Source organism: Erythrolamprus reginae, chromosome Z (genome assembly GCF_031021105.1).
Source record: "Erythrolamprus reginae isolate rEryReg1 chromosome Z, rEryReg1.hap1, whole genome shotgun sequence".
Taxonomy (NCBI): domain Eukaryota; kingdom Metazoa; phylum Chordata; class Lepidosauria; order Squamata; family Dipsadidae; genus Erythrolamprus; species Erythrolamprus reginae.
The window spans coordinates 84504692-84532052 of NC_091963.1; the positions used below are offsets into that span (position 1 = coordinate 84504692).

At 39.0% G+C, this 27361-nt stretch overlaps 2 protein-coding genes across 8 annotated transcripts in view; one reads left to right on the top strand and one right to left on the bottom strand.

Moving 5' to 3' along the window:
- ZPBP (zona pellucida binding protein) overlaps window positions 1–7970 on the bottom strand; it is a 174077-nt gene extending 166107 nt beyond the window's left edge. For all 6 annotated transcript variants that reach the window (XM_070727175.1, XM_070727173.1, XM_070727176.1 and 3 more), the window contains exon 1: window positions 7766–7970. In XM_070727175.1, the coding sequence (XP_070583276.1) occupies window positions 7766–7874 (109 nt within the window). In that variant the 5' untranslated portion in view covers window positions 7875–7970. The remainder of the gene's footprint in view (window positions 1–7765) is intronic.
- Window positions 7971–8009: 39 nt separating this feature from the next.
- SPMIP7 (sperm microtubule inner protein 7) overlaps window positions 8010–27361 on the top strand; it is a 181236-nt gene continuing 161884 nt past the window's right edge. For both annotated transcript variants that reach the window (XM_070727169.1, XM_070727170.1), the window contains exon 1: window positions 8010–8145. The gene's annotated coding sequence lies outside the window, so the exon portion shown is untranslated. The remainder of the gene's footprint in view (window positions 8146–27361) is intronic.

Here is a 27361-nt window from a genome sequence, read left to right on the forward strand (position 1 = left end):
CAAAACGCACTCATATTTTAAAAGCAACATAATTGGGAAGGCATTGATAGACGTTTGGAATAAGATAAGAAAAAATCACTTTTTAGTAATCCCAGAATGGATCTCATGTATAGAAGCTATTTCTCACCCTAGTTTGTTAAAAGAAGGTAAAATATGGAAATATAGAGACATACTTGATAAGCAATTAAAATTGAAAACAAAACAAGAATTGTAGGAGACCGGTGGCAGTACGCCCAGATTAACTCTAGAGAGCAAAAAGATGTGAGAACATTTATCTTCAAGAAAGATAATAATATAATGGGGAAATTACTAATTCAAAATCAAGGGAAATTAATTGGGAAGTTATATAAATATTTAATAAATTATAAAACAATAGGCTGGATATTGAAAGATAACATGATTAGTTGGTGTAAAAATTTTGGAAAAGAAATAAATTTAGATACATGGGAAAAGGTATGGCTATACAACTGGAAAATAACTAAATCAATTTCCCTCAAAGAAAACCAAATTAATATGTTTTATAGATGGCACCTTCCACCATACAGTATTTCAAAGATGTTTCCAAACATTTCTCCTATTTGCTGGAAATGTAAAAAAGAAATTGGTACATATTTTCACATATGGTAGACTTGCTCAAAATCTAAAATCTACTGGAATAAGGTAGAGAAATGGTTAAGGAAATCACAAATAAGGAAATTAAGAAAACCCCAGAATTTTTCTTACTAGGTATTACTGATACTAAATATAAAAAAAGAAATATACTACTTAATAATTCATATATTAGTAGCAAGAATTACATTTGCACAGAAATGGAAAGAAAAGGAAATTCCAAAAGATGAAGACGTCTTTAAGAAAATTATGGAATGTGCAGAATTAGATATGACGACGAAAAGGTAAAATAATCAAATGGAAAAAGAGTTTTACAAAACTTGGGAGAAAGTATATATTTGGTGGAATGCTAACAAAGATTATTAATGATATAAAAATAACTATAGAAAAATTAAATTTTCCAGGTAGAATATATAGTATACTGATACTTAATGGATAAGTTTTAGCTTTATTAATTGATTGTGATTACTTTAACTACAATGATATAACGGAAATGTTGAATTGTGTAGATTTTATAACATAGTAGTATAGAAAGAGATATGTTACTAACAATTTTTATCTTTCTGTATTGATCTAATTATAATTACCGGTAGTTATCCTTTTTTGTATTAGGAAGACTTCTATGCATAGCGGAGCAATGGTAGCTCCTTTACATGTTAAATATTGTTTGTCTTGTTTTGTCTTATATTTTAATAAATTAATAAAAAATATATTTTTAAAAAATAAACAAATCTTGTTTTATTCTTTGAGCATGTGACTAATTTAGTAGACAAGTGAAATGGTGTGGTCATAATATACTTACTTTTTAGCACAGCATTTGACAAAGTTATTTCTTGGAAAGCTAGAAAAATGGGATTGAGAGCACCACCACCACATGGATTTGTAACTGGCTGAAATGTACTTAACATTTTAATCCTTAACGGAATTAAATGCACAGAAAGAGAGGTGGAAAGTGGGATACCCCTAGATTCCACATTAGGCCCAACATTCTTCAATATCTGATGTGGGAATAGAAGAGGAACTCATCAAATTTGCAGACGACATTAAAGCTAGTTGAAATAGCCAACATCCCAGAAGACTGGCTCAAGACCCAAAAGAATGTCAACTGATTAGAACACTGGGCCCTTTATAGGAACATGAAATTCATAGTGGATAAAAGTAAGATTATACACCTAAGCAAGAAAAAATCTAAACTTGGCAAAACTTGCCTCTGTACTAGTAACTGTAAGAGGAATCTTGAAATTCTAGTGGACAATTAGTTAAATATAAATCAAAAGTGTGTGACAGCTGCCCCAAAAGCCAATGCAATCCTAGGCTGTAGTAATAAGAGAGACATAATGAAGTATTTAAAAATCCTTAATAAGTTTGGAATTGTGCATCCAATGTTGGTCAACACAATATAAAAAAGATGTTGGGACACTAGAAAGATTACGGAAAACAACAAGGCTAAAAAGGGGAGGGAGTTGGGGGCTAAAACGTATGAAGAACGTTTGCAGGAAATGGGTATGCTTAGACTAGTGAAAATGAATAGGGATGACATGATAATAGTGTTCCAGTATTTGAGGAGAGCCATTGAGAAGAGTGGTTACTCTATTTCCCAAAGCACCAGAAAGCAAGACAAGAAACACAAATTTGAAAGTTTGATAAACAACTAGAGCCAAACATTCTGGAAACGGAAAGTAAATGGATCCTAGAAAACACTGCTAACTGTTCTGATTCAGGCTAGTCAGATGATAGTTGAATAATTTGCTTCAGACAGTGTACAAACAGTAACACTATTTATTTCTTCTACTTCATTCAGTACATTACACTTCTGTGATGCAGCAGAATTACTTTCGGTTTTCCCCGTGATAAACTAGACCATATATCTCTATAATTGCTTCACTGGCTGCTAAGAAGGCATGCTTTAATTATCTGGCTGATTTTGGCTGATTAGAAAGGCAATAAAAATGCAATAACTCACACAATAAAAACTTCACATTCTGCTGCTTTTCTCGTAGCATCCATGTTGGTGTGATGTAATTAATTAATTAACTATGCTCTAAACTGCATCTTAAAATCTCTTCCCAGTAACTTCTTCTGACCTTTTCTTCCACCTTCTGAATTTTGGATCTAACCATCTCAAATCCTGATAGCTGGAACTGTCTGAAGACACATATGTCTACAAGCTTTCACTCGAAAGCTCTTCTCCCATTTCAACTTTTCCTCACTAAATTTCTCTTCATCTCCTAAACCAGGTAAATTGACAGGTTCCATTTCACCTTCCCCCTCTGAATCTGAGCATTCCAATGGCTGACAGGGAGCACACACAACACTAACAATAAAATTGGAAGAGTTAGAAAAAGGGGGCAAACTATTTATAATCTTATAAGATAAGGCAATTAATGCCAGACAAAGTTATATATAATTTGCAAGCCAAGTACGGATTATATGGCAATGCTCAATAAACTGAAAAGAAACTAATCTTCTCACATCCTATGTGTCTTATTTCTAAGTTTTAAAATATGCTACTTTTCTGAATAGAAAATATCTACAATGCATAGCCCACAAGGTGGAGTCATACAAACATAAATGTTTAAATAAGTAAAAATATAATAAATTACAATAATTCTACATTATTTAGTTTTTCTAGAACTGTTTTCAATTATAAAATCTGGAAACTGTATCTATTCTAATATAATATTCTTAGATAAAAATGAAAATCCATTTATTTTGTTCTCTTTCAATTTCGTTCTCTTTAGTTCATTTGCTCATTTTAGGATCCTTTGTCTGAAGCATCTTGAATCTTGAAATAAATGTTACTTTTATTTGTCTAATACAAAATAATAATGATCTCAAATAACTTTATTTAGTTTAGTTTTACTTTTATATCCTTTTGGAAAATTACGAAAGAAAACTATTAGAAAAGAGTTTGCAAATTCATTATGGTAGCAAATAGAAATTTGCATAAATATCTAATAGTATTATCGTAGTGGTTTATTACTAAACTAAGCCATTTTATTAACTACAACAACTGACACACATTCCCAAAATTGTTTTTTGAAACAAAGGAAAATTGAGCAGAAAATTAGGAAGTGATGGAAAGTCTATATGTTTGCATGTAGTACCTGAATGAATTCTGGGACTGAAATTTATTTATAGATAATGACATTTGATAAACGCTAAACAAATACCCTACACCACTCCACCACCACCAGTTTATACTCCACCAAGGCCTCCACAACCGCTACCTCCAAACCCAACTGCCGACATCTCCACCCTCATTAAAGATGCCATGGAGCGTGAACAAAAGCGACAGAATGCCATCCTATTTGGCCTCGAGGAAAATGGGGAATCTGATTTAGCAAATATATGTAACGTCATTTGCAGCCAGCATCCTCAAACAATTGTCCCTGATGACATCTTAGAGGTCACTAGAAACAGCCCTTGGATGATGGATCAATGGCTCCCCGATTCTGTAGAGTTGTTTGTAAAAGTGAATCTACCAAACAACAGTTCATCAAGACTATGAACTCCATCGCCAGAAATAACGCTAACTACCGCAAACTTAGATCCAGACCAGATCTATCTCTACTTCAACGCATCCGCTCTCATGAACTTCGGGCCGAAGTTAAGAGACGTCAAGATCTTGGTGAAACTAACCTATACATAGATTACCTTACTGAATGCATCAAAACCAAGACCCACAACCCTCCCTTCATCTTCCAGCCATCCCACACTTCTATCCCTACCATCAGCAAAGGGACATCCCTAACACTTCCAACCATGAATAGGGAAGAGCCCCCCCCCTTACTACCTTAAGGCAATTCAATTTCAATCCAACTCAGCCCTATTTCAATCCAGAATCCAAAAACAATCTTAAATGTAAACTAATCAACGCAAGAAGTATAAACAACAAGTTGTCTGAATTCCTCCTATTACTAGACACCAACATATTTGACCTAATCTTTGTCTGTGAAACATGGTTAAATTCATCCTATCCTGACTCCATCATCACATCAAATAACTACTTTGTTTTCCGATCTGACTGAGAAACCCGCAGAAGAGGCGGTGTAGCTATATTCTATATAAAAACACTCAATCTAAAAAACATCCAAATTGCACATGATCTTATCCTCCCTGAAACCATTATATGTTATCTTTCCCTGAATACCACACTCCGCTTCCTACTATGCTACCGAGCTCCTGACTACAACATTACTTATGCAACCAAATTAGCTTCTCTACTAATGTGGGCAACCTCCTGCTCCTACCCCACTATTTTCCTAGATGATCTCAACCTACCACACATCAACTGGTCCCTAAACGAATGCAGCACGGAACCAATCCATACTGCCTTATTCATCGCCGTCACCAGCCTGGGACTTGACCAATTAGTATCAAACAATACTAAACAACTGTCTTGACCTCATATTCTGTAATAGCAAAAGTGCTATGTATGGACTGCATGTAAAGGAACCCTTTTCCAACAGCGATCATAGTATGATTAACTTCAATCTCAATCAATACCAACCTAACACCCATCTGAATAACGAGACACCTAAGTACAATTTCAGGAAAGCCAACTATGAACTCATAGATGCCAATCTCTCAATTCTTAACTGGCAAACTTTATTTTCGAACTGCATCACTATTGATGATCTCTACAACACATTCTTACTCCAAATTAAAAGACTTATTAGACTAAATGTACCACTAATATCAACTGAAGGTAAAAGGAAAAATAATTTACCTGTCTCAATAAGGAAACTACAAACAAAAAAAAGATCTCTCTGGCGTAAAAACAAAAAAGGCTAAGTAACCAACTTCAAAAGCTGCTACAAAAGCATATGCCAGCAAATAAAATGAGAATGTCTCAACTATCACAGCAAACAAGAAAACCTCCTTCGCACCAAATCTAACCGTGCCTTCTACAACTTTGTCAATGACAAACTCAAAGACTCTAGAGACCTATCCCACCTCTCGTTGGACCCAAAAACAAAGAATACCACGATGATCCATCCAAAGCCAACCTCTTCAACTCTTTCTTTAACTCTGTCTTTGTTAACAGTAACGGCTCATTCCCCATCTTCACAAATCGCACCTCTAACCCACTCAACAACCAAACCCAAATTAACTTCACTGTAGACTGCGTTGAAAAGCAATACAAGACCTCAAACCTTCCTTATCAGTCGCACCTGATGGTGCATACTTCCTAAAAAAGCTTTCCTCTGCTATAGCTGAACCTCTAAAATCCAAAAATCCTTCAGGACCAGCACACTTCCCAAGCTATGGTTAAAAGCACTAGTCATCCCCATCTTCAAAAAAGGAGATCCTTCTCTCATCCTTCTCTCACAGACCAATATCACTATGCTGCATCTCATGTAAAGTCATGGAATCAATTATAAATCAATCAATTACTCTTCACTTAGAATCTAATAACCTACTCTCTAACAAACGATTTGTATTCAGAAGGAAATTATCCTACAACCTGCAACTACTTCACTGCAAAAACATATGGACTACCCACCTAGATCAAGGAAAATCTATTATATCGACTTCTGCAAAACCTTTGATTCAGTGGTCCATGACAAACCACTTCTAAAAATTAAATCCTATGGCATTTCAGGATTCCTCCACAGCTGGATTACAGCATTCCTGTCAAACAGACAACAGGTTGTCAAAATTGGAAGCACCATTTCCACCCCCTGTCCCTGTTAAAAGTGGCGTTCCCCAAGGCAGCATGCTATGATCTACTCTTTTCATTCTCTACATTAACGACCTCTGCAATCATATCACAAGCAACTGTGTTCTTTTCGCGGACGATGTAAAACTCTTCAATACCACAGACAACACAGCTATTCTCCAAAAAGACCTTGACTTCGTCTCAGATTGGTCTAACACTTGGCAACCTCAAATATCATCTAGCAAATGCTGTGTTCTCAACATCGGCAAAAAGAATCCGAACCTTGTATACAAACTAAATAAACAAAATCTCACAAAAAAACCCACTCAGTAAAAGACCTTGGAATACTAATATCAAATGATTTAAGTGCCAAAGCCCACTGCAACAATATTGCCAAAAAGGCTTCTAGAATTGTCAACCTGATCCTACGTAGCTTCTGCTCCGGCAATCTCACACTACTCATCAGAGCTTACAAAACTTTCGCCAGACCCAACCTCGAATACAGCTTATCTGTCTGGAAGCCACACCGTATTTCAGACATCAACATCCTCAAAAATATCCAATGATACTTCACCAGAAGAGCCCTTCACTCCACCACTTGAAACAGAATACCCTACGAAAGTAGACTTACAATCCTGGGTCTAGAAAGCCTAGAACTACAACGCCTTAAACATGATCTAAGTATTGCCCACAAGGTCATATGCTGCAACATCCTGCCTGTCAATTACTTCAGCTTAAACTGCAATAACCCAAGAGCACGCAACAGGTTCAAACTTAATACCAACCGCTCCAAACTTGACTGTAAAAAAACATGACTTTAGCAACCAAGTTGTCCAAGCGTGGAACTCATTACCGGACTCCGTGGTGTTAACCCCTAACATTTCCCCCTTAGACTATCCACAATTGACCTCACCAAGTTCCTTAGCGGTCAGTAAGGGGCAAGCATAAGTGCACTAGGGTGCCTTCCTTCCCCTATCCAATTGTCTCTCTATATTTTATATCTTTTCTCCCATTCATATATCCTTTCCTCTACTCTTCAGTGATATATTCTATTCTCTTATCTTTTCTTCTATCCTTTCCCTGATACTTTACTACTACATGTTTTTATTCTCGTTAACTTTCAATTTGTATTGGACAAAATAAATAAATAAATAAAACATTAATAATATAATGAATGATAATTTGGCAAAACCTGGATTATTCATACAGAGACCATACCCTACTAGCCCAGGAAGCATAGATTGAAAGTTAGGATGATAACTGAACAGCTACAAACGCTGTCTTTCCTATGTGAATCATAACTATGGATTTGCTTGCCAGTTATACTCCTACGTCTGGCAACTAAAGACGATCAAGCCAATCAAACATGCAGTATTTTCGAGGACTTTCCTCGAGAATTACGCTTCCAATATGCCGAGAGGAGGGTAGGAGAGGCATTATGGTGTCAAACCCCCCTCTCCCTCCTAATTACTGAAGTAGGCGCTCTTTTACCGAAGGAAAATCCCTGCAATAGGGACAATGCCAGAGCGACCCAAGAAACATAGAAATTCCAGTATGCAGAGAAGAAGTCACGTTTTTTCCACAATCCTCGGCGCCGCATCCCCGCATATCAACAAATGCTGCGGGAATGGTGAATTGCCGCTCTCCCCTCCACTTTTTCGCACGCGGGCGCCAACAAATTCGTTAGTCGCCGGCGTCGAATGTCTTTCGTCATAATGGAAAAGGGGAGGGGCGGAGGAAGTGCAATGGAGCACGGCGCAGAACTGTTTGGATGAATTAGCGTGTGGCTTCGTGTAGTATGGAGCAGTCGTCTGCGACTCTTACGAAACCGTAAACTATTCCTTATATTCTGGTGTCGGCGACCTAAAAAGGCTAGTAGTTGGGATATTGATCATAACCTCTCCGTGTGTTTAAACTACTGCTACTTTAAGCATACGTGATAATTTTTTTTTTTTGCTTTTTCTTGCAGATTTAGAACGTTCTGTATGTCTTACTCGATTCATTTGTGAAGTTCTGCCTCTGCTAATCGTGATTTAGCTACAATTCAGTGTCACTTTTAGCAAGAAAGGCCACAAAAGGCAGATCTTCAGGAATGGGGAAACGTACTGTGTCTTTAAATGAATTGGGATGGGATGGATAGATTATTTTGCTAATAGTTAAAGAAACATACTACAGTAGTATTGTAATAAACACACTACCGTAGTATTGAGGGACTTTGACATCAACTGGGAAACAAACCCTGCATTAAGTGTGGGATGGAACAGATTCCTTACTAAGAAAGTTGCTGACAACTTAACCCAGATAGAAGAGGGAACTAGAAGGGCTATAGATCTATTGCTAACAGAGAAAAATGATAGAGTTGAGGTTGCAAGACCATTGGGTGGAGACCTACTATGTCATGTTGGAATTCAATATAATGCAGACATGAGAACTAGAACATAATCAAAGCATTTAGACGTTAAAAGAACTGATTTTTAACAAACTTAAAAGGGAAAAACAACCCACTCTTAAAAAAACATGGTTATAAAAGTGCAGTGCACTATGTACCACTGAAATAGAAAAATAAGAACTCCAAGAAGAAACCAGCATTATAGCATAGAGAACTCTATGAAAAACAAAAAGGATAAGTATAAAAAATGGAAAGAAGGACATATAAATGAGATCCCAGCATATAGTCCAAATCTGCAAAGATGAAGTGCAGAAACTAAAGGCTCAGAATGCACTAAGACTTGCAACAAATATCCAAAATAATTTTTAAAAGTTCATTTCACCATATAAAAAACAAGAAAAAAGTCAAGGAAACAATCAGTCCACTAATGGGAAACAATGGTAAATTGACAGGCTGCAAAGAGAAAGCGGAGCTGCTTAATTCTGTCTTCAAGAAAAAAGAAAAAAATAGTCTAACCAATCAAAAACAGAATTGTAAAAGACAGACTAGGAATACTAATTAAATTAGGTAATAAAATGGTAAGAGAACACTTGTCCATTCTAAACAAATTCAAATCATCAGGTTGTGATGAATTACATCCAAGAGTTCTGCAGGAGCTGGCAGTCATGGTCTCAGAACCATTGAACTATATCTTTCAAAGAACTACCAGGGTATTGGAAAAGCTGATGTGATTCCCATCTTCAAAAAAGAGAAGGGGGTGAGGGCCAGGGTCAATAGTTGCGGCCCTCGTTCTCTAGAGCAGTGTTTTTCAACTGGTGTGCCACGGCACACCGGTGTGCCGCGAGACATGGTCAGGTGTGCCACGAAGCTCAGCTGGAGCTTTCCTGGCAGGGGCGGCAACAAATGTCCTTTGGGGCCCGGCGGGAGGGCACTGGGAGCGGGAACGGGAGGCTGTCGGCTGCAGTGGCCCCGGGAAGTCACCAGGGGATCGCGGCGGCAAGCAAGAACTCCAGGGCGGAGGCACCGGCAACGCCCTGCCCAGCTGGAGCTTCCCAGCAGAGGCAGCAACAAGTGTTCTTTCGGACCCGCGGGAAGGCAATGGCAGCAGGAACGGGAGGCTGCCGGCTGAAGCGGCCCCGGGCAATTGCCAGGGGAGGGCAGCGGCGAGCAAGAGCTCCAGGGTGGAGCCACCGGCAGCACTAGCCCAGCTGGAGCTTTCCTGGCGGGGGCGGCAACAATTATCCTTTGGGGCCCGGCAGGAGGGCAATGGCAGCGGGAATGGGAGGCTGCCGGCTGCAGCAGCCCCGGGCAGTCGCCGGGGGATGGCGGCGGCGAGAGGGAGCTCCAAGGTGGAGGCACCGACAGTGGCGGTTGGACGTACTGCTGGACACTGTACATGCTGGTGCTGCGGGGCTGGCACTGGCTTTCTGGCTGGGCCGGAGGTGCCAGCCCCATGCCCAGCGCAGCACCAGCATATACAGTGTCCAGCAGCACGTCCAGCTGCCACCGTCAGGGCTCCCACTCGCAGTTAGCCGCTCTGCCGCCAGCCCTGGCTACTACCCGATGCTGCTTTTGCCGGCGTGGTGTAACGAGAGAGAAAGAGAGATTGCAAGAGAGAGAGAGAGAAAGAGAGAGAGAGAAAGAGAAAGAGATAGCAAGAGAGAAAGAGAGAGATAGTAAGAGAGACAGAGAGAAAGAAAGAGAGATAGCGAGAGACAGAGAAAGAAAGAGAGATAGCAAGAGACAGAGAAAGATAAAGATAAAGCAAGACATAGAGAGAGAGAGAGATATCAAGAGAGACAGAGAGAAAGCAAGAGAGAGAGCAAGAGGGGGGAAGGAGGGAGAGAGAAAGACATAGAGGGAGGGAAGGAGGGAGAGAGAAAGAAAGAGGGATGGAGAGAGAAAGGAAGGAAGAGAGAGAAAGAGGGAGGGAGAGGGAAATAGAGTGAAAGGGAGGAAGAGAGATTTTTTTAGCCCCCCCCCCTCAATGTTCCCCAGGATTTTGAAAATATGAAAAAGGTGCCGTGGCTCAAAAAGGTTGGGAAACACTGCTCTAGAGTGTAGCTCCAAATCCCCACAGTCCGGGGGTCTGGGTTCTGATGAACCAGACCCGATCCTGGAGGGGAGGTGACATAGGGGATGCTATCGGGGCTTGGTAGGGGGGTCGACAAATCCCTGCCAGGCGAACTGTCCTGGTCTTGCGCCGGCGGTAGTGCGAGGTCAGCCAGGCAGCCATGTCTGCCGGCACCAGCCATGGGAGACAACGCAACGCAAGCGATTGAAGAAGACCAGTAACATCTGGAAAGGGAATAAAAAGCAAGCACTGGCATGGTGAAGAAATTTTAAGCGGTGTGCTGGTGAGTATGGAGTGCTAAAGAAGCTAATTGGATCTGTTCTAGAATCGATTACAATCATGACTAGAGTAGCCAGAAATATATTACAGCGGCTGCTTGTGAATAGAGGCATACTGCAAGAGCATGGATTAGCAAAAGTGACTAATCAACATTCTTCTTTTGAAGAGCTTTAAAGGCTGTTAAAGATGGAGCTTGGATCAGATCAGATTTGGTGTTTATTTGGATTATGGTTTATTTTTGCGTTCCCTTCAAAATTGTCCCTTTTGCCTTTGAGGAAATGACGTGTCATCTTGGGGCTGTTGTGTGGCTTTGTGAGCTGATTTACCATCTTGGAATTGCGATTTTGGAATCGGGAAGTAAATGCAGTGAGAAGAATTGAATAAGATTTGAATAACTGGGAAGATCTGAATAACATCGTCATGGAGCAGAATGGGAAAGGTCTGCAGAGCAACTAAGCAAGAACCTTTTCTAACATTTCTAGCTTTTCTAACAGAATAAGTTATCATATACTGTTGAGATAGGCACGGAGAAGATCTGGAGCAGGACATGGACATTTTACATTAAATTTAATTTCTACAGTATCATTTTAAGCAAAGAAGAACAAAAGACAGTATTATTAAAAGAAAGGAATCTGTTAGAATCATGGTTATATCTGTTAAAATCATGGACATATTACTTGATAAGAGGCATTATATTCTTAAATGTTTAACTATATTAAAATTATTTAATTTATTAACAGGCTTATATGTGGGGGGAAAACTCTGGATAGTCTACTTGATAATAATATGGATTTGATAGTATTAACATCAGGAGGGAAAAGAGTGTTTTGAAAGGATTCTGTTTTTTATATCTTTTTAAAAATTAGGATAAAATGGTGATTATATGAAATTTGTTATGCACAGCCAAAAAAGGGGGGGGGGTGTTGTGTTTGGGCTTGGGCCAGCCGTTGCTCCCACAGATGGGAGAGATGCGGCACAAAGTGAGTGCGAAAGCTTGGCTGACAGCCAGGAAGACGTGGCAGATAGCCAGGACGATGAGGCCACTGGTTCGCAGGACTCAGCAGACAGCCCAGGGGATTTGGCATGCAGTCACTCAGACAGTCTTTCATCCTTGGATTCCTCTGCAGACCAATTCATAGACATGCGTAGCCGAAGAGCTATGCAAAGGAGGGATCAATTGAAGGATTATTACAGGTCATCAGAGTAGCACCTGGGCTGGGTGTGGTTCTTATACTGAGGGCTGGGTGTGGTTCCCTTAATGAGGGCTAAAGGTATAAAAGGGAACAGAGGCACAAGGCAAACTGTGGCTGTTTATCTGTGTTATTTTGTGATTCCTGCTCTGAAGTTTCTGTTCCGTGCCTTTGTATTTCAACTCAGCTTTTTCAGGCACGTGGGAGGTGAAACCTCTGGGACTTGCTGTTTGCTCCAAAGATTCAAAGGACTCCTGAAACGTTTCTGCTCCTTGCAGGTTGTCTTTGTTTGCTTTTCCCTGTGTTTTGTATGCGGCTGAAGTAAGCCTTGCACTATCATTGTTTCCTGACACTAAGGACTGTTTTGATTAACCCTTTTTTGTTTGTTTAATACAAGTTTGCTGATTAGAAGAGCATGTGTGTGTTTGATTACTTTTCCTTGGACTGCTACGTATTGCCTGAGCCCAGTCAGGCAGAACAGGGGGTATAATTTTAGAGGAATGTATTTTGTTTTGGAGAATATCTGGTTTGAGGAAAGGGGAATTATTTAATTAGTAAAAAGCTTTTTATGTTTTATATGATACTGGTTATAATGAGGCTTTGACAGACTCTTTGTATATATATTTTTTTAATAAATTTTTTTAGACCTTTTTCTTAAAAAAAATATTTGGGAAAATTTAAACTTAAGTCTAGAACTTAGGATATAAAAGAAACACATGTTTATATGGAAATATATGATCTGAATGGAGATCTCCTTTTCTTCTCTCTTCCTCTCTTCTTTTTTTTCTGCCCTGCAACACGCCGCGGGACAGTCGGCTTCAAGCAGGAGCTCCAAGACGGTGGCACCGACGTTGGGTCGCAGTACATTGAAAATATTTGAAAATATTTTATGGAGAAAAATTTAATATTTGGGAAAATTTAAAATTAAATCTAGAACTTAGGATTTATTACAATCACATATGTATATGGAAATATATGGATTTGATGGCAAGAATATAAGAAATAAGTATTGAAAATGGAATTAATAATGAAATAATGGAATGAATTTACTTAGATAAAAAATGAACTGATTTTTGGTTTAAGCTATCTTCTAATGAAAATATGTTATTTACTTTATTGACTTAAAACTATTAAAAATATGGATCAAAGAAGGGGAAGCTTTTCCCATTACTTATTGGGATCAATTTAAATAGAATAGGGCTTGCAGCGATAAAATTAGAGTAGGGCATAAAAAATTTAGCTGGACATACAGCACTATATTTATAATTAGATCCCAGTTGGACATTGGAGGGCTTTCTTCCTTCCCTTTAAAAATTTTTTTATGAACAATGATGGAGAAATTACCTTAGATATTTAAATTTCAGACAATCTGGATCACAAATTTAGAAGAGCATATTATTAATTTTTGAAAGGTTATAAGTTGGGTCATTATTAGGGAAGGGAAATTTTCTTTTTTATTCACTGGGACCAACAGCTTAGATTAGGGCATAATGATTCCGCTGGGTTTGCAGCGATAAAACTAGACTAGGGTACAATTATTCAGCTGGGTATGCAGCTTTATATATAAACGTTAACCCCAGTGGGCTATCAAGGAAATTTCTTTCTTTTCTTTTCTTTTCTTTGTTCGGGTTGGAGGATTCTGTTGGGTATGTTCTTTTTTATAAACAATTTTAAAACTTTACAAATTTTGGAAAATGCTATAAGGAGATAAAAGAAGAGGAAAGTTCGTTGCTCTTTCCTCCTCTTCTTTCTTTTTTTGTTTTGCATTTTTGTTTTTCTTTTTTTTTCTAGCTTTTTTTAAATTCTGCTGCGTCTTTACACCTATATTTCATCTTATCTATGTGGTGTAATTCTCTATTCTCTGTCACGTTTTTTTATTTCTTAATTTCTTTAGAGACTTAATTTCATTTTATTTTTTATAGATTTAATTTTATTTTGATTCTATTTTTTCATTTTTCATTTTTTAAAGCAATTAGTAATTAGGTTGGTAGTTGGATTAATTAGGCAACATTTGGTGATATTATTGGGTTTATTTTTTCCCCTTTGACTACGCTACTGTAAGAATTTTTCAAATGTTTTTTTAAGGGTATTTCATTAATAGGCGTTAATTATTTATAAAGGGTATTGATTATATATGAACATTGATATGGAGGCAATTAGGAGAGATTTGAAACATTTTAGCCTATTCAATGTGAGATACTAGAATTCGAAACAGCTTAAATGGGGCCTTAACTAATAGTATACTGCTATAGCGTTAAAAATTGGGCAGCTATTTTTATTCAGATGTCAAAAGTGAAGGTGGTAGCATTGTATTCTATAACTTCCTGAAATTGATTTATTGTAAAACAATTTGATGTTGTTGTTATAATTTTTATTGTACTGTGATTGGAGAGAAAAAAATAAAAAAATTATTTGTCTGGAAAAAAAGGGGGGAAGGGGAGAAACAAATCTAGGAAACCATAAATTATTCAATCTGATATCCAATTAATATATAAATCCAATAAATAAATAAATAAAATAAATAAACATCAATACCTGAGAAGAACCTTAAAAAGGTCAGTTTTGCAAATCTGCAAAAATCTAGAAACAAGCAAAGTTATAACCAGAAGCCAGCATCGGTTTGTCAAAAACATATCATACCAAACAAATTATATTTCATTCTTTGACAAAGTGGCTAAATTATGGACCAGAGAAATGTTGTATAGTGTATTTAGACTTTTGTACAGCACTTGACAAAGTAGACCATAACCTACTTCTTGATAAGTTATAAATATATGGGATAGATACCATCACAACCACATCAGTGGTGGGTTCCTACTGGTGTGGTTCAGAGCGCCACACCAGTTGGATCCCATGGATGATGCAATTTCCGGTGATTTTTTATTTTTTTTTTGCGTCTGTGTTGGAAGAAGCCCTCCCGCCAATCCTCGTCTTAATGCCAACTTTTATTCTTCGTCCAAAGCAAGCTGAGAAGCTCCTCAGGAGACACTTGGAAAAAAATGTGGAAAATTGTATCATCAGTGGATTCCTATACGTGTGGCGTTCTGGACCGCACCGGTAGGAACCCACCACTGAACCACATGGATTTATAACTGGGTGACAAACCACACTTAATGTAATCCTCAATCTACATCAAACTGGTCACACATAGACAACACCGAACCCAGTTCTGCAAAGGAGAAAAACATCACAATGCATCATGCAATGGCAATATGACATGGTGAGTTTGACACCCATGATCTACATGGGAAGAAGTAAGCAGCAGATATCCCAAGGTTTGGTTTTAGGGCCAATACAATATTTTCATAAACAATTTAGATGAGAGAATCAAAGGGGAACTCATTACATTTGCTAATGACCCAAGGCTGGCAGGAATAGCCAACACCTCAGAAGATAAGTTCAAGATCAGAAGGATCTCAACAGACTGGAACACTGGGTCCTATCTAACAAAATGACATTCAAGGAGAGAAAGCAAGCAAGCAAATGTGCAGGTACTAATCAGGTGAAACTTTGTTCAATAGAAGTAACAGGAATTTTGGAATGTTAGTGAACAATGACTTAAATATGAGTGATATTTGTGACTCTGCAGCAGCAGCCCCAGGCTGCATTAATAGGTGGATAAGCTCATATGCTATATGGGGGATTTGCGCATGCATCGAGAGAGATAGACGCCTCTACAGGGAACTCCCTAATGTGAATTAGAAAAGTGAAAGTTAACCCCTGACAACCCTCTCTGGCTTGGTGAAAAGTGGATTGAGAGGAAGAGAATCAAATGGAGTTTTTGAAAACGTGTTTGGATCATTTCAAAAAGAGAAGCAAGCTACTGTTTTAAACCTGAGTAGGGGAAAAAATAGAGATCAAAGGAAAAATGGCGACTACTCCGGATTTGGGGGGGGAAATGGATTCACTGCTAACGACATTTGCAAATATGGGGCAACAGCTCAAAGAGATGCAAACAGCTATAGCTGCTGTGAGTGCAGGAGTTACAAACTTAAAAGAGCAATCGAAATCACAAGATGTGAGAATTGTGAAACTGGAGAAGGGGAAAGTTCGCCATGAGTCACGCATAAATAATTTAGAAGACAGACAAAGGAGATCTAATCTGCGCTTAAGAGGCTTTAAGCAAGATTTTGCTGAGAGTAAACGTCTTATCCAAGCGATCCATCAATGGCTTTGCGAAAATAAAATCAAAAGTGACCTAAATGAATTTGAGAGAGTGCACTGGGTATTTGGCCCTCGGAATCCAGGCAATCAAAGAGACATTATTCTAAGATTTATTTCGGAGAGGAGGGCAGCAGAAACTTACAGAGAATTAAAGCAAACTCCAAATATGCATTATAAAGGCACTCCAATACGCGTTCTAAAAGATTTGTCTGCTGAGATGCTCCAGGCAAGAAACCAAATAAGACCTATTGAGAATCAACTATTTCAGAACGGAGTTCGCTTTACCTGGAAATACCCAGCGATAATAATGGTTTTTAAAAATTCCAAAGTTCTCCAAGCAAGATCCTTGGATGAGGGGAAGAAACTGCTTCAGCAACTGGTGTTTGATTTGGATTTAAATCTGCAGGCATCGTCAGGGAAGGAGAAAACTGCAGCAGAAGGAGGAAGAGAAAACGAAGACCCAATTCGAGACCTGTTTACAGCTCAGCCAATTCGCACAGCAGATCAAGAAAAAGATGAAAAAATTGCAGCCCTACAAAAGGAGCTGGCATTACTCCAGGAAAGAGGGGGGAAAAGAAGAATCCAAAACTACGAATCAAAAGAGAAAATAAGAACTGAACTGTTAATATGGTATTATTGTTCTCAACTAACTTGCTTCTTTGTGTATTCTATTCTAACTAACAAGGGATAAAGAGGGAAGGAGGGGGGATTTCCTTTACTGTCTTTAAAGGGGAAAGGTGGTGGTGGGGGTTCCCCAGTGGAATGCAAATCCAGGGGCGCAGGGGAAGAGGCACTAGGGTGGGGGTTCAAGATAATTAACAAAGACTTTTCCACTAGGCTCTGTTTTGCAGAAGGGGGAACACATTCAAAAGTATGTATAATGGGTGAAAGGATTTTAATGTCATTAAATGTGAATGGAATGACATCGCAGAAAAAATGTTATAGAATTATGAAATTGGCCAGGGATAGTAGAGCTGATTTTTTGTTTTTATCAGAAACTCGTAAAGGAAGGAAAAGATCAGATAAATTAGTTAATAATAGTGACTGGAAATGGATTTATGAATCTAGAGGGAACACAAAAAGTGGAGTTGCAATTCTTATAAACCAAAGAGTCCCATTCGAATTAATTCATATTAAAAGTGATAAAGATGGTAGAATGTTATTCATTAAGGGGAAAATAAATAATAAGGTAATAACCTTAGCAGTAATTTATGCTCCAAATGCAAATACAAAGCAATTCATAATAAATGTAAATCGTAAGTTAGATAATTTCGCAGAAGGCATAGCGATCCTTGCAGGTGATTTTAATTTGGAATTAACAGCAGGGAGTTACATTTAAATAAAATTAATATGTTGGACTTCCATGCAAACGTGGCAAACGGATACATTTTATTCAGCAAGGTAATAAATTTAGTTGTATTGATTATATATTAATGAATAAAATGGGGGAGGCACACCTCAAGAGAGCTGAAGTTAAAAGTATTTGGTTATCAGATCATGCTCCATTGTTAGCAGTGATTGAAATGGATGCTAATAGACAACAAAGGATCTGGAGATAAAACCCTGTGGTTTTGGTTAGTGAAAAAAATAGACTCAAATTACAAAAGGAATTGTGTGAATTCTTTAATATCAACGAAACAGGAGAAATTAAGCAAACAATAGTTTGGGATACACACAAGGCTTTTATGAGAGGTAATTGCATTAGCACTGAAACTTTTATTAAAAAATCTTGGGAAGTAGAAAGAGAAAGAATAATTAAAGAGATAGACCTAATCCAAGAAAGTCTAAAAATTACAAGAAATAGAGACTGGAATACATTACTATTATTTAAGAAAAAGAAACTACAATCTCTTGAGGAGAAATGGAATAAAATGAAGATGATTTTAAAACAGAAAATTATGGGATGGGGGAACAAATCAATGAAATAAATGGTATATTATTTGAAAAAAAGAAAGGAGAAATACTATATCCCTGCTTTAAAGGATAAAGATGGTGCAATAAAACGTAGTAATATTGAACTGGAAAAAATAATGAGACACTTTTATGGAAATTTATATAAAAAAGAACAAATCACAATGCAAACTATAGAAGTTAAAGAGAAATTAACGGAAGAAGATAGACAAATCTTAAATGCAAAAATAACAAATGATGAGATATCTAGAGTTATTAAAGGGTTAAAACCTGCTAAAGCTCCAGGCCCAGATGGTTTTACCGGTTTTACCGGTGAATATTATAAGACTTATATGAATGAACTATTACCGCATTTGGAGAAATTGTTTAACAATGTTTTTCAGACCTTTGACATTCCACAGTCATGGAAAATTTCAGAGATTATAACTATCCCAAAGCTGGATCGTGATTTAATGGACCCAGGTTCCTATCGTCCTATCAGTTTACTTAATCAGGATTATAAAATATTTATGAAAATATTGGCAAACAGGATAGAGAATATTTTACCAAAGATAATTGGAGAAGACCAATATGGATTTGTTAAAGGAAAATTTACGAACCAATTAGAAACATTGTTAATGTGATACACCATGCCACCACTACCAAAAGAAAACTAGGTATTTTAAAGTTAGATGTCTATAAAGCTTTTGATAAAGTTAACCATGATTACTTGTTTCAATTGTGTAAAGATTTAAATATGGGAGACAACTTTTGTCAAATTATAAGAGCAATTTATAAGGATAATATAGCTTATATTAGGGTAAATGGTAATAGAACAGAGAAGGTTAAAATTCAGAACGGAACTAAGCAGGGTTGCCCACTATCCCCAATGCTATTTGCATTGGCAATTGAGGTCTTAGCAAATAAAATTAGAAACGATAAGGAGTGGAGAGGTTACCAAATAGGAAAACTTGAATTAAAACTAAATCTTTTTGCAGATGATGCTATAGTATTGACTGAAACCCCAATTGAAATGATGAAAAGAATAAAGATTTTACTCCAGGAATTTAAAGATCAGTCGGGTCTTACAGTTAATATAGAGAAATCAGAGATAATTTGTTTAAATACAGGCCCTAAAGAGCAAATTGAAATACGAAAAGTGTCAGGATTGAAATTAGGTTGTAAAAAAATGAAATATTTAAGAGTTTGGTTGTTAAAAAATCCTAATAAAATTGCGATGGTTAATTATAACTCAATATGGAAGAGACTTCAAAAGCAGTTAAAAAACTGGAAGAAAAAAAGGTTGAGAAGAATGGCAAAGATTAAAGCCCTTAAAATTATGATTATCCCAAAAATGATGTATTTATTTCAGGTTTTACCAGGTACCTTTCCAGGGGCAAAATTGAGGGAATGGGACAGTAAACTAAACTTTTGGATTGAAGGAAACAAAAGACCTAGAATAAGGAAATGATGGCTGTTTGCCCACGAGAAAGAGGGGGGGTGGGGAAGCCCGAGCTTAGAGTTATATAGAGAAGCATTTCAAATAGAAAGATTAATGGAATTGCAATTATGGGGGGAAAAGAAGTGGGTAAAACTGGAAAAGGAAATAAACAATATAAATAATGAGTTATTATTTAAAAAATTGAGTAAAATTGAAATGAAGAATTTAACTGACCCTCTGAAAGCAGTTTTAGAAATATGGTTTAAATGGCAGGGGAAATTGGGAACTAGAAACTCAAAATTATCAACGTTACATGTATTGAATACAGGTAATGATGTGAACTTTAGCAGAATCATAAAAGAATTAGATAGTAAAGGGATAATGAGAATTGAACAATTATATGAGAAGGACGGAAGAGTTAGTAGAACTCGGCTGGAATGGTGGTTGGGTCAACAGAAATAACTGCAGATCAATGCAATATGTAAATATTTAAATAAAAGTGAGAATAAAGAAGCTTTCTTGAGAGAAGAAAATAGCTTAGAGAAAATATTAAAAGAAAAGATTAACGATACCAAAGCACAAGCTAGTAATACATACAGAATGTTATCGCAAGCAGAAGAGGGAGTAATAAAAGGCTTGACAAGATGCTGACAAAATGATTTACAAATAGATGAAAGTGAAATGAAAGAAATAGTAGAAAATATATATAAGATTAAGAATACAAGAGTTAAAGAGATGAGAAGAAAAAATTTACATAAATGGTATTATATACCGGCACAACTTGCACACTTCCAGGGGAAAGGGAAAGGTAATTGTTGGCATGGTTGCCAAAGGAAAGGAATTTTCATGCATATGTTCTGGGAGTGTGTTGAAGTTCAGAAATTTTGGAAGGAAGTGCCGAATGGAATAAATAAAATGCTAAACATTAATTGGATAATTACAAAAGAAATAGTGATATTAATTAAACAAAGAGAACTAAGAGATTTTAAAGAAATAAAAACTGCAGCATTGGAAAGCGCTCAAGCGGTAGTGGTATTGGGTTGGAAAGAGTCTATAAAATGGACATTACAGAACTGGTATTGGTACATGGATGATCACATTTATTTCAAAATCATGGAAATAAGATTAAACAAGTTTGATGAAAATAAATTGGAGAAGCTGATGGTACGATGGAATAAGGTGAAAGATTATATGTTGGGTAGAATTTGTGACGAAAATGTGAAAAATAAACTCCAATCACTCTTTGAATAGTAAACAAATGCAAATTAGAGCTGGGGGGGGAGAACATAATCTAGTAAACATTTGAACCCCCCGCAATTGGTGGTGGTGGTGATGGTTATTGTCATATTGTTTTATGTTTGTTTTATGTAACCTTATGTGCAAAACCAATAAAATATTATTTTTTTAAAAAAAGCTCATATGCTTTATAAGACTTTGGTAAGATCACGCTTGAAATATAGCATCCAGTTTTGATTACCAGAACAACAAAAAGACTTGAGACTCTGGAAGAAGTACAGAGAAGAGCAACAAAAATGAATAGGGGCTGGAGAATAAAACTTGAGGAACAGTTGCAGGAATTGAACATGTATAAGTGAGAAAAAGGTCTAGGAGTCACATAGCGGTTTTCCAGTTTTTGAGAGGCTACCACAAAAAAGGTCATCTTATTTTCCAAAGCACCAGAAGTTGCAATGTCTTGCATCTGATCAGCATTCTAGTCTGTCATCTAATTGTAATAGAATTATCCACTTAGGGAGGGATTTTGAGTGTAGAAGGGAAGTAGGAAAGAAGGAGAGAAAGGGGAGATAGTAGAGGAAGAGTAGGAGAAAGAAGGAAGAGGGAGAAGGCAATGGTAGAAAGAGAGAAAAGGCATAAGAAAGTATTATAGAGGCAGAATAGCTGCTTGAGATAGAAAGAGGGAAATGGCAAGAAGAAAGATGTATACAGATGAAACAATATAAAGCAAAATTGGAATGTGATCTAGCTTATTGTACTTGAAAAACGATATACAGTGATCTCTCGGTTAGCGCGGGGGTTACGTTCCAAGACCTCCCGCGCTAACCGATTTCCGCGTTATACTGGATGCGGAAGTAAAAACCACCATCTGCGCATGTGCGCCATTTTTTTCATGGCCGCACATGCGCAGATGGTGGAGTTTGCGTGTGGGCGGCGGGGAAGACCAAGGGAAGATTCCTTCAGCCGCCCAACAGCTGATCTGCTCCGCAGCGCGGAAGCAGCGAGGAGCCGAAGATGGGGTAAAGGCAAAGGGGAAACCCCATCTTCGGCTCCTCGCTGCTGCCGCGCTGCGGAGCGGATCAGGTGTTGGGCGGCTGAAGGAACCTTCCCTTGGCCTTCCCGCCAGATCGCTTGCCGCTTGCCAGTCCACGCCCCCCTGGATGAGCGGCCCCGCATGGCCCCAGCGCCGGACTCCGTTGCCGAACGCCGAAACCGGAAGGGGCGAGGTGGGGGAGAACGGGAGGCTCAGCATTCCGTCAGTCGCAGCGCTGGCTGTCAACTTTTCTTTTTAGCACTGGGGAGGCAAGTCAGCTCCTGCCCAGTTTTAAAAAGAAAAGTTGACAGCCAGCGCTGCGGCTGACGGAATGCTGAGCTTCCCGTTCTCTCTCCGCCCCCTCGCCCCTTCGCCCCCCTTTGTTCCTAGGAGAAGTGCTGGTGAGGAGCAGAAGGTCTGTCTTGCCTCAATCCCCAGCACTTCTCCTAGGAACACAGGGAGGCGAAGGGACGAGGGGGGGGGAGAGAAAACGGGAGGCTCAGCATTCCGTCAGTCGCAGCGCTGGCTGTCAACTTTTCTTTTTAGCACTGGGGAGGCAAGTCAGCTCCTGCCCAGTTTTAAAAAGAAAAGTTGACAGCCAGCGATTGTTCCGCTGCCGCCAGCATGGCCTGGCTGGCAGCGGAAGATGTAACGGAGCCCACGGGGGATTCGCCTTCCTCCCACCCGCAGCCGAGACTGATCGTGGGCTCCTTCGCAACCTCGGAGAGCTTCCAGGGCATGAAAGCTCACGAAAACCAGGAAGCTCTCCGAGGTTGCGAAGGAGCCCATGATCAGTCGGCTGCCGGCGGGAGGAAAGCGAATGCCATGGGGCTGGGCTCGGCTCCCCCCTCGGCTCCTCCCCTTACCAGCCCCGCCGCGGAAGGCTCCATTCTGTTCCCTGCCGGCCCGATTGAGCGGCCGGCGGTCTCCATTCAGGGAACAGACGTCCACCCCCTCCTCGGAGTCCCCGGCACCCAGCGTCCCCACGCCGCCTCCACCTCCCGGTAATGCGCCCGACCTCTGCCTCTCTCTTTCTCTCTCATATACCACGCCGGCAACAGGGAGAGAAAGAGAGAGAGAAAACTAGCGTGGACTTATTTTTTATTTTTTAATATTTTATTTTTTTTATTAATATTTTTTGAAAAACCGCGTTGCAGCGTTTCGCGCTAATCGAGAACGCGCAAATCGAGGGATCACTGTATGCATATTAAGTTGCATTGGAGGTATATGAAGTTGTATATTGATTGTGTCTGCCACCGTGTCTTTTGCCTGACTGAAGATTGCCGGAAGCGCCTGTGGCTTGCCTTACAGGGAGCTTGAAGGCAGCGCTTGGGGCTCCGTTCTCTCCACCCTGAGAGAAGAGCGCTGGTCCTAAACGGAGGGAAAAGCTCTTTTGGAGCGCAGGATGAAATGGGGGGTACACAGGGCTGTGGGGAGACGGGGCAGACAGAGAATCGGTCACACAGGAGGCTTGGAAACTAGCGCAGACATTGCTTGTGTCCAGATGGTTCTTCCCTTCCAGTGCTCTCTCTCTCTTTCGCATACCAACACACACACATGCAGATGAAGCGGTGGGGAAAGGCGGGCTGAGCCGAGTTGGGAAAGGTAAGTCCGGCAGCCTTGGGAGAGTTGGCGAGGGAATCCCAGGGGGATACGTTTCCATGTTTCGCCCACTTCTGCCAAAAAGTAGATAGGCTTTCCTAGGGGTGGTTTTTCACATGACCCCCAATTGTTTCGGGTGGACTGGGATCCAAAGGCATTGGTAATATGGGAGAATTGCAGCGGGTTTCAGCTAGTTCAAATGAAGCATTTTCCATGAATTCAGTTAAAGAAAACGTGAAAGAGAATGACTCGTGCCTGGGAATATCTGTGGTTAAAAGCAGACAAGGCTTCAAAATGAGGTTGGAAACAATGGGGAAATTAGAGTTTTTTTTCATTACCTTCTTCTGGCCTATGTGTTATTTCCAGGTGGGGGTCTATATTTAGAATTTCCCCCTGTAGTCTCTCCCATCCAAGTAAGCAGCAGAATCCCATCTAACCCTGCTTAGCCTTTTCAAAATTATCTAAGGCTTTATACAAGGTTCCAGAATAGAGTAGAGTAGAGTGTAGAGTAGAATAGAGTATAGAGAGCCAAGTGTGGTTGGACACAAGGAATTTGTCATTAGTGCCTATGCTCTCAGTGTACATAATAGAAAAGATACACTTGTCAAGAATCATGAGGTATAACGGTTAATGATTGTCATAGGGGTCAAATAAGTTGGGTTTGGGTGAAACTTGACTTTGGTCTTCAAACCTGGCAAGTTTAAGGCTTGTGGACTTCAACTCCCATTCCTCAGGTAACATGACTAGTGGATGAATTCTGGGAGTTGAAGTCCACTAGTCTTAAAGCTGTCAAGTTTGAAGACCCCGGGTTAGGGTTTAGGCGTGCAAGGGTCTTCAAACTTGGCAAGGTTAAGGCTTGTGGACTTCAACTCCCATTCCTAAGGTAGCATGACTGGTGGAGAAATTCTGGGAGCTGAAGTCCACAAGTCTTGAAGCTGTCAAGTTTGAAGTTTGTAATAAGTATACATGATTGTAAAAAGTATTCTGCTACACTGATATTTTATTAAACAATATAATATTACACCATTTGGTTCAGAATACTTTTTCCCTTGTTTTCCTCATCTAAAATCTGGGTATATCTTATTCACCAGTGCATTTTATACACCGAAAAATACAGTATTATGAAAATAACCCATGTCAAATTGTGTAGTAATCAACATCAGCATAGGAAATATTTTGTAATATTTTATAATGTCGTAAACAGCTTTATGAAATTTTATGTCATGAAGTGTTTTATAAAATTTGCCAAGTTTCAGTGCATGGGAGTCATGATAGGTCCTGGACTTGGGAGGCATTTTGACAGCCCAATTGAAGTAGTTCAAAAATCATTGACCTATAGTGCACAATTAAAGATTATACTAATAAAAATTGAAAAATCCCCACCATGTGCTTCATTGATTATACAAATAATTTTTATTGTATCAATCATATTATTAGCAATCAATGCAACAATTTGTCCCTTGGAGTTGTGGTGCTCCATCGTTGGAAGTTTTCAAGAATAGATTGGATAGCCATTTGTCTATGACAGTATAAGTTCTGCCTTGGACAGAATGTTGGACTAGATTTCCAAGGTCCCTTCCAGAATGTAGGATTTTATAATTTTTATATACTTAGAAAAATTGACATCTTAGAACATCCAGTAGTTGCAGAAATTAAGACAAATGCATATTGACCTTGTCCTATTATCGTATTTGAGATATACCGGTAAGTGGTTACTTAGTAGCTGTTTGAAGTTATGACAGACACCTACACTCTAAGCTACTGATGATCTACTTTCAAAGTTAGAGGAGGAGAATGTGAAAAGAGGGAGAAAAAGTTAGAATGTAGTTGGGAGAGAGGGAGAGAGAGAGAGAGAAAAGGAACAGGAACAGGCTGATTAATAAATATATGATCTAAATTAAAGTAAGTTAAGGATTGTTTGGATATGTGTTCACAGTATACAGTGTGTAAATGGTATATGTGTTACTATAACTGGCATAAATGTGTATACAAATTTAAAAAAACTTTCTATGATCTACTTTCAGAGTTATAGTGGTCCTATGCCTGACTGATCAGAGGAACACTGCAATCCCCTCCCCCCCTTTCCTATCCTACCCTGCTGTGTCTCAACAGGACTTGAGCCTACTTCCTACCTTTACCATCACATACTTATTGATATCTTTGTAGATCTCTGAACCTTATGTTATAGAAGACTACTCATTCCTGGCTGTTTCCCACAAGTGATCACCAATTCGAGCATGTCAAAACTCCTTGTAGAAATGATAGCTGCTTCCAAGCTTTCTGCCCAGATCATCTGATAGTCAGGAGACTGCAGGCCTTTCCTGCCACTTGCTAAACTTTAGGGGAACCAGCCCTTTGTATTGTTAATAATTTGAGTTTTAATGAATCAGAAAGTTGCAGGAACAAGTCAAAATGAAATCCAAACATTGTGCAAAGGACACTGAACAGAGCACTAAACTCTAACCAGTGATGGGCTCCTATGGTACGATCAGGAATGCAGTACCGGTAGCAAAATTTGGAGCTCCACCCAAGAGCACCCAATTTGCACTGAAAGATGTTGAAAGCCACGCCCACAGTGTGGTAAAAATTTTGGTAGCCCATCACTGTCTCTAACTGAGCTTGGTACTTCCCCCTACTATCCTGTTTTTGGCTTTGAAAAACATTTTGCTATTTATATGCTTCCTTTTTGGAACCAGCTGAGTAGTGGGCCATCCAGGACCTCTCCAACCACTGAGATAATCTGTGCTGTTTGATAACTTGCTTGGTCATTTAATGAATGTATCAGGGAGAGCAGTGGGTAGGGGTTGTTACACAAGAGAGTTTCAGTTAGACAGTTTCAAACTCCATCATAATCATAGGCATCGGTGGATTCTACTTACCTTCCCTACTGGTTCGCATCGCACTGGAAGTGCTTCACTCTCATGCGCACCCCCATCACATTGCACTTGCACAGAGGGTTCTTTGCCAGCCGCTTTCAGGAAGTGGCCACTGGAAAACTAATACAGAGGCATGGCCAGCTGGCCATTGCTGCCAGTTTGGCGAGCAGGGGGCAAATTCCTGAGAAAATATCTATTGACCCCCTCAAATCCTAGAAATAATTTATCTCAATTTCTCCCCTTAGGATGCTACTATAGAGCATTACATGCCAAAACAAGCAGACATAAAATTTTTTCCCATGTCATCACTCGGCTGAACACTTAACTCCCACAGTCCTGTCGCATTTCTCCTCTTTTCCCATCTTTAAGTCTTTCCTATTGTCTTCTCCTATTGGTTGATTATGATTATCAATTGTTTGTAACTCATAATTATTATAGCTATGGTTATGATCTATGACCTATTTGTACACTATGGGGTTATGCACTGGAAACAAATTCCTTGTGTGTGCAATCACACTTGGTCAATAAAGAATTCTATTCTAAATTGGAAAAATCATATCATACCAAAAGAAGAAGTGATAAGGAAAATCTTGGGGTGTGCGGAGTTGGACAAATTTACAAACAAGATAAAACAAAAGAAGAAATTAGAGAAGAAGCTGGTAACTACAGTAGTCCCTCGCTATATCACGCTTCACCTACTGCAGCTTCACTTCATCGCGGGTTTCTGAGGAAGTCGATCGGCAGATTTAAACAGCCCGCTGAACTCGATCGGCAGGTTTGAAATATATATATACAGTGATCCCCCGAGTTTCGCGATCTCGATCTTTGTGAAACGCTATATCGCGATTTTTCCACCCGATGACGTCACTCCCTTCCTTTCTCATCTTTCTTTCTCTCTCTCTTTCTCTATGTTGCT